This window comes from Callionymus lyra, chromosome 17 (genome assembly GCF_982586985.1).
Source record: "Callionymus lyra chromosome 17, fCalLyr1.hap1.1, whole genome shotgun sequence".
NCBI classification, from domain to species: Eukaryota; Metazoa; Chordata; class Actinopteri; order Syngnathiformes; family Callionymidae; genus Callionymus; species Callionymus lyra.
This window is the reverse complement of record NC_141834.1, coordinates 9,101,812-9,112,397: the sequence shown is the minus strand read 5'-3', so window position 1 is coordinate 9,112,397 and position 10,586 is coordinate 9,101,812. Positions and strand designations below refer to the sequence as shown.

At 41.6% G+C, this 10,586-nt stretch overlaps 1 protein-coding gene and 1 long non-coding RNA gene across 2 annotated transcripts; both read right to left on the bottom strand.

Annotated features, from left to right (window-relative positions):
- Positions 1-1,009: 1,009 nt before the first annotated feature.
- LOC148062344 (uncharacterized) lies at positions 1,010-2,149 on the bottom strand. Its single transcript, XR_015713641.1, has 2 exons — positions 1,496-2,149; positions 1,010-1,456 (listed from the first exon to the last, which is right to left on the bottom strand). It is a non-coding gene; the product is annotated as an uncharacterized LOC148062344 (long non-coding RNA).
- An 8-nt stretch (positions 2,150-2,157) lies between these two features.
- On the bottom strand, positions 2,158-10,233 carry trib2 (tribbles pseudokinase 2). Its single transcript, XM_087813081.1, has 3 exons — positions 9,116-10,233; positions 6,926-7,218; positions 2,158-3,094 (listed from the first exon to the last, which is right to left on the bottom strand). The coding sequence occupies exons 1-3, from the start codon at positions 9,383-9,385 to the stop codon at positions 2,620-2,622; spliced, it is 1,038 nt and encodes a 345-aa protein (XP_087669207.1). The 5' UTR covers positions 9,386-10,233; the 3' UTR covers positions 2,158-2,619.
- Between the last annotated feature and the right edge of the window lie 353 nt (positions 10,234-10,586).

The window sequence follows — 10,586 nt, the reverse complement described above, 5'->3', positions numbered from 1 at the left end:
GACACTAGATATCACTGTAAATGGACCAAAATATTTTTGTTTATTCTGTCTAGTTGAGCATATAAACAAAATCACTTTGTTCCTCACTAATTCTATGCACAATGCTAATGCTAACTGCTGACCAGTTAAGCTAATTACGTATTTCAAGGTGTTAAAGAAATTAGAACTTAATAATTGTGTTTATTTTTAAATATCAGGCAGTATCGCTGGATGAAATGTGTGCATATGAACCAAGATTTTCCCTAAACTTCAAATACGACTTTAGTATCGATGAAACGAAAATTTTCTTTTGCTCAGTACTAGATCAAGGGGTATTAAACTTATCGCCAAAATATTTTATCAATTCGAGTTACAGGCTGAACAAACTGTACTTTATTCATATAGTTTGTATTATTTTTATTTTATCACCAAACTTTCTGTAACAAGAAGTACGACTCAATTATCTTATTTAGCTTCGTGTTAGTTATCGATTTTAAACGTTTTTGAAAAACTCTATAATTAAAATAACTAAATTATCTGTATAATTGTAGATATCAATAATTTCTGTTCCTTATCTTTAACATCTTTATAGGTCATGAAATTGACATCAATCTACTTTAATCAAACAACCTGGCGGGCCACATAAATTAATTGTCGGGTCAGATTCGGGCCCACGGGCCTCTAGTTTGGAATAGCAGTTTAAAGTATTGATAGCAGTAGAGTAGTGAAGTTTCATGAAACAGTGTCACTGTGTTTAGAGGCCAGTAGGGGGCGCCATTTGTTTAAAAAAGTGATTTTTCATTAGAACTGTTGCTCAAAACAAAAGTAAAGTAGTGCAGAGACCGCCATCTGGTGGACTCTGAAAATAATGACACTGCTTCGTGAAGCTACATCAGACCATCGCTAGTTTAAAGCAATAGATTTAAGTTTTTTCGAGTGTCTGACTCGAAATACTTCACTATTCTGTAGCTAATACACTAAACTTTGAACAGTACCATGCAGAGAACACGAGGTAAGAAAGAAATACAAGTTTAAATAGCAGTTCACAATTTATTTACTGAATAAATTTGGACAAAAAACATCAGAATCTGTTACGATACAATCAGAACATCTGAGGCAGATATCCCACCATGCACCACCCCCTCCATGAAACAAAAAAAAGGACTAATAGACATTAGCACCAAATCAGCAACAACTTAAATAAAAGGTAGCTTAGTCTACAAAATATATAGAAAAAAAAAAGAAAAGCCGACAGATTTGAAAAAGCAACTCAGAAAAGTAGCAAATTTTGAAAAGAAAAAAAAGAAAAGAAAAAAGGAGCGGTTCATGTTTTTAACTGTTCATAGAAAACAAGCACCCCTTCCCCTCCCCCACTAGGCAGGCTATAGCATTCATGGGGCACATGCCGATGTCTAGATTAAAAACACAAATTCAAGTAACATTGAGATACGACGGTAACTCGTGGCCATTTTTTTTTCTTCTCCCACCCCACCCCATCCGTACCCCCAAACCCCACCCCCCCCCACAGCGCACGACCGTTTTCACAGAACCTACGCAGGCAGTAGAAAACTAACATGAGGTCCTGGAGTGATCATGTCATCGCAATACTATCACAGAATATCTCAAAAATCTTTTAACAAAAAAAAAAAACAGAGGGCGGACCGGGGGGCGGCAGGAATACTGGCACAGAAGTGTTTAATTCTAAAAAAAAAAACGTAAGACGGACGTTTTCCCCCCCATCGTCGAGCCCGTCCCGTGTCAAAATATTGCCTACATCGTACATGAAGAGGAATCTCTGCATAAAGAAAAACCCTGCAATGATTTCTTTTTTTTTTTTTAAATATATTTATATTTATTTATATATATATTTGTTTTATATATATATATAGCTGTTACGATTTAAATAAATGTTGCACTCTCACTAAAGAATTTTAAATAAGGGGGACGCTAATTTTAAACACCGTGTTGGTTTTTGGAAGAAAAAGAAACAACGAAAGAATGGTAGAGAAAAACAATGATTGAAGCGTGAAAAGCAGGAAGTAGATGCAGATAAGGCTCGTCAACATTTACATGGAGGAAGAAAAATTAAAAATGAACCGTCAATGGTACACGGACGAGAACAACCATCTTCTGACCACTGGACGCTGTGACCCCCCCTTTTTTTTTTTTTTTCTTTCTTTTCTTTTAAAGGGGGGCCACCTAAAGCTATAGTGACAAACTTTGTGCGTTCATGATGAGTTCGAGTCCCTTCATGCTTCCCATAGTGTCAAATAAAACAAAAAAAAAGAACGACCATCATGAGCACAACGTTCAAAACAAAAAAAAGGATGAAAAAAATTTGCTACATTGTTTGCGTCTTTGCATGTCTGGCGACCGCAGAGGCGGGAGGTCGGGGGGGGGGCAGGGGTCGGGGGGTGCAGCGGTGGTGTCGATGTCATCTGTCATGCTGAGGTTTTCCATGAAACGTTTTGGAGAATAAAGGAAAATAAAAGGATGGAAACACCTTTTTATTATGAGTGACAAACGATCATCTAGTAATCTCTAAACTACTGGTTGTTCCCCGGCTGGTGGGGGCCGACCCGGGCGTCACCCCGGGGTGTTGTGCTTGATGACGAGCGGGCGGGGTGCGGGGGGGGGGGCTCAGCTGAAGAACTGCTCCAGCTCCTCCTCCATGTTCACCTCAGGCACCAACTGCTCCTGCTCGCGCTCCGCTCTGCTGTGGGGCGCGGCGCCCCCTAGAGCGCCGGAGGAGACGAACCACGGGTGCTGCAGGATCTCCCGGGACGTGAGGCGCTCGGCGGGTTCTCGCCGGAGGATGGAGCGGATCAGGCACTTGGCCTTCGGCGTGAGAGTCTCCGGGACGTTGAAGTGGCCCCGGCGGATTTTGCTGAACAGGGAGCCCGGCTCCACGTCGTGGAACGGGTAGCGGCCCACCAGGATGGTGTACAGCATGACGCCCAGGCTCCAGACGTCGGCCGCCTTTCCCGAGTAGCTGCCGTTGGCGTTGAGGATCTCGGGGCTGACGTAGGCCGGGCAGCCGTGCTTGTCTGACAGCGAGTCGTCGTGGCCGTCCAGGATGTACGTGTCCTCCAGGCTCTCCAGCTTCACAAGACTCCTGCGGACACACGAGTCAACGGTGAGTAGAGGCTTGGAACAAAGACAGTCTGTTACAAATATCTTCCAATTAACGCAAAATTTGAACCATCACGACCCAAAGTACAACTATATAGCTATTGTTTCAACAGTGTCCTGATGGCGTTTGCCTTCATTGCCATAAAAGCTCAAGTACGGAGGCCTTTTATATGGTTCATGCTTAAGGAAAAGTTGAACTGGAGACTTTTTACCACCATTTAAAATTCAATTTAAGACCCACTCAACAATTAAACTACATTGAAAATAGTAATAAATACATTAACTAAAGGGCGTTAAGAACATTTTAAATGTCTAGTTTAACATAAAATAAAGATGACTCATGTTTGTGCGTCGAAATCTGTAAATTAATTGAAATAAATAAAAGCTACTAAATATTCAGAGATTTGCCAACATGTCACTTTTCATGTGTTCACATTTTATGACTTTAGATGATTTGATTTAAGATATTAAAATTCCAACGATGGCCTTATTTTCATGACTTTAATGTCTTGATAAGGATCTTATTTTGAAGTTTCCAAGATGATAAAACCGGAAACAGAACCAAATAGAGTCTTTTTTCCAACAAGATTGTAATTACAGTGTTCCGCCACCAGGGAGCCAATGTAAATATGTTCAATCTTATATCGTGCAACTGTGTGGAGCTTAAGTCGGCTTTCTGAAAATTACTTTTATTACAGAACTTTTATAGTTGTGTACAAACACACGCTGACAAGGTTGTTGTATTAAAATGTGGGTGTAAAATAAATATATAGATGTAATTCTTTAAGAATTGTATAGAATACAGGATTTGCAGGACTGTGCTTTTTTAAATATATATATTAAAACATGTTGATACTTTTAAGCTTGAATAGCATGGTTGCTGACTCAGCACCGTCTGAGGCTTAAATAAAAGAATAACTAATAAGAAGAACAGTGGCTCGTTGACAAAGCTCAGAGACAACACTCTGGCTGCGGGAATGTGTGAAACGAAGTTCTCAAGAGTGTGGTTAATTTGCTGGGAAGTTTACGATCCACGGTCCTGGGCCATCAGAGGAAGTAGAGCAGATAAGGCTGCGGGCTTCACTCCAACATTTTCTCCTACACTCGGATAAAGAGCGAGAGCCCAGAGCGTCAGATACAGGATTCTTCCAGCGCGACTGTTCCATTGAATCAAAGTTACACGACGTCTTTAGTTCGCAGGCGAAATATTTCACTTCCTTTTTCCTCTTTTGATGAAGAATTTTCATTTTTTTTAAGCTTCAGTCTGAACACATTTCGTATTATAACACAATTTCTACTACGACTTTGTCAATCCCCATAATGCACTGCAACATTTGAAGCTCCTATAGCACCTAAAATTAAGGTCATGAGAAAAAAACAAGATATTAAAAGGGGAAGTTTTAAATAAAATTTAGATAAGAACACATTTTTGTATCATATTTGAAACACTGGTACATTTAATGATAATAAAAAGGCTTAAAAATCTATTTATTCGTTTTTAAATTAATTTAGTTTTCATTCCATTTTAAAAAGGAAGATTATTATCATTTAAATCATCAAAATCCTCCTTGTATCGCAACAAATAATTCACCATGGATACCAAACTTGCACCTTTAGAAGTAAAAATAAACAGAAAATATACGTATCGTTCTAACGAGTGCAGACTCTGGGTCAGATAGTGTGTTCGCTTGTTTACTGTTGCTCAAGTGTGATGCGTCGCTGCCATCTGTGCACCAAAAGAGCAGCGGCTGAAAAAACCCTAAATTTAGCCGCACATGTGTTTTTCGGATAAGAGGGGTGTGCAAAATTTGAAAAATGTCAAACATGAAGGAGCGAAGAGATCAATAGGGACCCGTTAACAGACTCTGTTGTTTTAAAATGCCCCCTCGAGGCTGACCTTTGACCCCGCGCTCTTTAAAGCTGCCACTCTTCGGTCAAAAGGCTAAACAGCAAGATGACGAAAAAAAAAAAAATCAACTCTGGAATCCCGACAGACTCCGGTATCACCCCCCGATAGATCCACGCCTTTTGTTGGCGGGCATGTCGGACCTGGGATCCCGCCAGTGCGTCCCCCCATCACCCCCTCTCCTCGCATCTTTACGACGGCTTTATCCTCGCCGCCATTGTGGCCCGTCGGGACATGAAAGGGACCCCTGTGCTGTGTCGCATGAAAGGACCCGGTGTGACAGTGAAGGTCACAGAACCGGTGCTGAATATGTGAAGCAGCTCAACTTCCCCTTTTCCACAGTCGCTGCCAAAATAGTGACATCAGGCTTTTAGATTAAGAGCGGCGAGGTCTCTCTAGCCGTCAGTCAAGTGCAAGATAAGATGTCCCCGTGTGTGTGTGTGTGTGTGTGCTAGGACTGAATCTCAAGGATAGGAATTAGACTTCCAAATTAAAGCGGTTGAAATGTGGAGTAAAGTGGAGAAAAGAAGTAGAAAAAAACACCCAAGGCATGCATTATTCAACACTTTCACTCAACAACAAGAAAAAGTTTGACCAACAGGGACCACATTAGTCGAGTTTCAAACTAGCCAAAAATACAGAAAAAAAAACAGCGACAAGTATAACAATTATCTTTAGGGGTGCAAGAAAATATCACAAAATACTGTATCAATATTTAACAGCACTGTGTTGACATATAGAAAATATTTTTTTGGAGGGGGTCTCAAGTACTTTTTTAGTTTACATTTTATACAAAATACATTGTTATTTTTTCTTAACTTACAATTAACATGCAAATATTCACGGCGTTAGTTCATCATTGTGTTGCAATTAAACTTCCAACCGCTAGATGGCAGCAGTCAATGCATACAGATGTCAAAATATATAGCTAAATACATGGTTTTGTTGCCACCCTACTCGTCACTGGTATATGAGCCTGAATAAAAAATATTTTCAGTGAAATAAACGGTTATTCCAATTACAACCAGCTATAAAAAAAAGAAGAAAAAAACCTTATATAAACCAATCAGTAGTTCTGGAATAATAATAGAGATGAATTAAGTGGACTGTATTTGCTATTCTCAAACTGTTGGCAGTGCATCACCACGAGCACTTAGTATTTCCTGCAGCACGTGTGTGTTCTTTTCATCGACCACCTCTGGATTTTTTTTTTGGCTGGGACTGAATTGATTAGCTGTCTGGATAGATTTAGTCCCTTTTAATCAGTTTGAGTGCGACTAAAAACAGAATGCTTAAAAAAAGATGCAGTGTATGACACTGTTAAATAAATACCCAGCATGCATTTGTGGTCCCAAGATCCGATTTTATAAACACCAGAAGCGTTTAATCTTAATCAGCAATAAAGTCTTTGAAAAAGTGCTCCGAAAATAAATGATGTAGTTCTCAAAGTGACCACGCGGGGTCAGCACCTTCTACTGTATACAGCACAATAGTCTTCTCATTGATCTCAACGGAATAGGAGAACAAAAGCCGGAATTAATCGATTGTCTGTCTTCTTTGATTCTCTCTTTGCCTTTTTTTTTAGAGAGTTTTCCACTTAATAGATCTGAAGCAGTCGCTGGATACGCACATAAATGCATGTTAAACGTGCACAGCTCAGCGAAAACTACCAGATAGATGTTATTGTTATCGCTTTTTCTGCTGGAATGCATCATTCTTGAGGCGTTTAAGCTCAAGATGAAATGTCCACAGAAATGAATCTATGCCACCTTAAATTGGTTCAGGGTCCGTCATCTGATGTGCCACGACAGGTTCAGTGAAAGTCGCCCAAACACAGGAACCATTGTCTCAAAGGAGTGGAAGACGAAGAAAAAAAAAAGTCCCTACAACGGATCACTCTGGACTCACCTCTCGTCGTTCTTGAAGACGAACTTCCTCAGTTTTAGGTCGCGGAGGACCAGTCCGTTGTCGTGGCAGTGCGCCACGGCCGAGGCTATCTGGTAGAAGAGCTTGGCGGCCTCGTCCTCCCGCAGCTTCTTGCACGTGCGGACAAAAGAGTGCATGTCGCCATAGCTCCTCTCGAAGAACACGTAGGCCCTCGTCTCCCCGAGCAGTATTTCCAGGATTTGGTTGATGTGTGGATGCTGGCCCAGAGCGAAGTAGGCCGCCAGCGACTCCTGGTACCGGCTCACGTCGAACACCTGCAACAACAGAAGAGAAGGGAACGTTCATTTCCTGTCGGAGAAAATATGAATAAAAAAAAAAGGTGGTTCGTGACTACATTCCCAGTAGCGCCATCTTTTTTTAAAGCTTAAATGATCTTTTAATCGAACATAATTCATCCACAAGTCAACGTGTTTACACTGTGGGTAGAGGAGGAAAAAAAAAAAGGGAAAGCGTCGGTACAATACTGCAGCCTCAGGTTGCAGTTCCCCTTTTTGTTTCCATGGCAACCACCCCCCACCTCCCTTAAATTGACTCTCAGAACAAGCAGCTCAGGTGAGGAGTCATCTTGTGTGCACTCAATACAAATAGAAGCAGCATTGTGACCCGGGCTTCCAGCGGTCGGGGGGGGGGGAGATCAATGGGGGATTGATCGCCTCTGTGGCGACACATATACAGTATCTATACATACACAACATTGACACACAAACACGGTCGGTTACTCTGGTGATGAGGCATTATCTCAAGTCTAACGTTCAGGTGCGGTTTATTGAACACGTAGCTGCTTTTTTCTTTTTTATGAGTCCAGCATGTGTGTGTGTGTGTGTGTGTGTGTGTGTGTGTGCACGATTAATCAGGGCCACTAAAAACCTGATCAAGCCGGAGTGTGACTAGAGGTCGACCCACTGACCTTATAAAAGTCATGTACAGACGTCAACGTGCGATGTGTGTGTGGGGGGGAAGGTTAAGAGGTGTGTCCTTGATTTTAATGGAGGTTTATTTCCACTTGTGTTAGAGATAAATGTGTTCCTTTTTAAATTAAAGAATGCATTTATTTTTTGAATCAAATGCACTTTTCAAAATAAATACCAAAAGATGCAAGATTGATGAGATGAAAAATGAAATGTTTATGGCAAAAAACAACCTCCTTTTTGGTTAAAAGTGCATGATGTAGACACGGGAAAGCTCTGTGCATGAATCAGATCGATAACCTTGAACAGACCCTACTAAAGTGCAGCCCAGGGGCCGCATAGGGCCCTCTGACTGCATTTATGTGGCCCTTTACACGTGTAGAAACCCAACCTCCACTTGTCATTTTTTGTTTGCATTTATTGCCCCTAAAAAAGATTTAACGAATATAAAATAGTATTTAATGTGCTTTATGTGTGATTTTTTTTAAGTTATGAAAACACAATTAAATAATTATATTTTAAGCATATTTAGCTACACTTTATATGATTTTTTTTAAATGATTTTGCTTCATTTTTTACTTGGTGGCACTAAAGGAAATGTACTTATCATTTTAAGTCATCACTAAACAAATTTTCCTATCGCAAATATTCACCTTAATATAAAAAAAGTTAGGATTGATTTCTCTTATTAGACGTACAAAGATGGTCGACCTGACCAATATTGAACTATCCGAGTGATGCGTTCACATGCACTCCAGGTGCTCTGGAGAAGAAAAAAAATGGTCGGAATCCCCAACTGCTTTTTGCAAAAACCTCCGACCCTGCAGGTTCGTGCTCTTGAAATATTATATCCAAACGGTCAAACGACTCCTACTTTTGAGGGGGGGGGGGTGGAAATGTGAGCTAGGCTCGTGAAACAGATCTGGAGTCTGTGTGGGAAGAACGCCAGGGCAAGTTAGAGTAGCAACCAAAAGGAGGGAGTGTGTGTGTGTGCGTGCGTGGTTACTCACTCCTTTGTCAACGTTACATCATGCAATCCAAATGCCCCATTCACATTTTCCATTGGGCTCCTGGCTCACCTCTTTTACATGCGACTCTTTGCGTTTGACATTAGGGGCCAAAACTCAATCATAGGATTTAAAAATACAGTGCTTTAAAGCGTTTTTTTTTTAAAATCTATTTATGGGAATGACAGCAAATAAAAAAGAATAAATAAATATAAATGCATTAAAAAAATCCTCACCTTGCAGACCAGCTCTTCTCCACTGTGCAGGTGGGCGGCCCTGAAAACGTGGTGTCCCTCCAGGGGCTCCAACAAAAGGTAGTCCCCGATGCGGGAGATACAGTGCGAGGAGTCCGGGGTCTCCGGGGGGCTCGGGGAGCCGAGGTTGGGGCTGAAGCTCTGGCTCGACTCTGTAGTCCTCAAGCACGTCAGCTCCTCAAAGTCGTGCGATTTGTGCCTGGATCTCCCATAACGTGAAATGTTAATAGGATTTGACCTCTGTATGTTCATGAGGAATGTGGTCAGGACTCCACGAAAAATATGGGGGTTCGAGGAGGTGGGGGGCGGGGGGTCTTCCTCCGGGTGACTCCACTTATCAGTGCGAATTTAAAAAATATATATATAATTAAATCCGTTTAATCCCAGGTGGTCTATCTTTAAAAAAAAAAAGAAAAATGGCGATTAAATCGACGGATATATTTGCGATGATTTCCCTCCTTTGTTTCCCATCCAAAGAGACAAAGCCACAATTAAAACAGTCACCGATTTCAAATATATATTTATATATATAAAAAAAATTATATTTGACACAGACCTGCTGCACCGACTCTTAGGAACAAACAAAAAAAAATTGACAATGAATGAAGGAGCCTCGGCTAGCTTATTTCACCGGTGCATAAGACACGTTTCTCGAAAACGGAAACAATTGATTTTTGAGCTCGCAGAGACGCCGTAATTGCAAGCTTTTTCTTATGTATAAATATAATGCTATAATGCTAACTAGTTAGCTTTTTTTTCCCAGTACCGGTTCTGTGCACGGCCTTGTTCCCGGGGATTTATATCCGATTGTCAGAAGAAAAAAAGAAGCCTCCTCAACCGGAACAAGAAGAAGGTAAAAAAAAAAGATGGTTCTTTTGTGTTCGGGGGAGAACGACGTCCTCTTGCTCCGGTGGAAGGAGAAAAAAAAAGTGTCGTCAGTGATGTGTGTCTTTTTGCTGCTGGAATGAAGGAAGAAGGGACGGCCGGCCGACTTTCCCAGGCCTATCCCTCGATTCAGCAGGACATCCTCTCTCCCGGTGCTCCTTACGTGGCTGGGAATCTAGTTCATTCAGTGCGGAGAGAGAGAGGAGCTGCACACACACACACGCACGCACGCTCGCACACACACTACTAACTAAACGCTGCCCCTGCACACACACATTCATGTTGGCCCCGCCTCCATTGACGTCACGCCCCGGGGGCGCGCTGTGATTGGTGCGCGGCGCGGGGAGTTCTAATGTGCGGCGCGGTCATGTGAGAGACATGTAGTGTTGCAGGAATCTGCATGCATGGCGTGCTGCGAGGAAGAAGCTACTGTACATGCAGAGGTACTAAGTGTCATTCCAGGGGTCCCCCCCCCACCACACACACACATACACCCCATTTTTTTGGATTCCTTTGTTTGTGCACAAGACTGTGAAATGTACTTCAACTGGATTCGACAGGTGTTTTA

Excerpts from the sequence above, each read along its gene's own strand:
- trib2 (XM_087813081.1), bottom strand. The coding sequence starts at position 9,385 with ATGAACATACAGAGGTCAAATCCTATTAACATTTCACGTTATGGGAGA. Across the intron at positions 7,219-9,115 it reads GAGAAGAGCTGGTCTGCAAG|GTGTTCGACGTGAGCCGGTA; the intron begins GTGAGGATTTTT and ends CTGTTGTTGCAG. Across the intron at positions 3,095-6,925 it reads GTCTTCAAGAACGACGAGAG|GAGTCTTGTGAAGCTGGAGA; the intron begins GTGAGTCCAGAG and ends GTGTGTCCGCAG.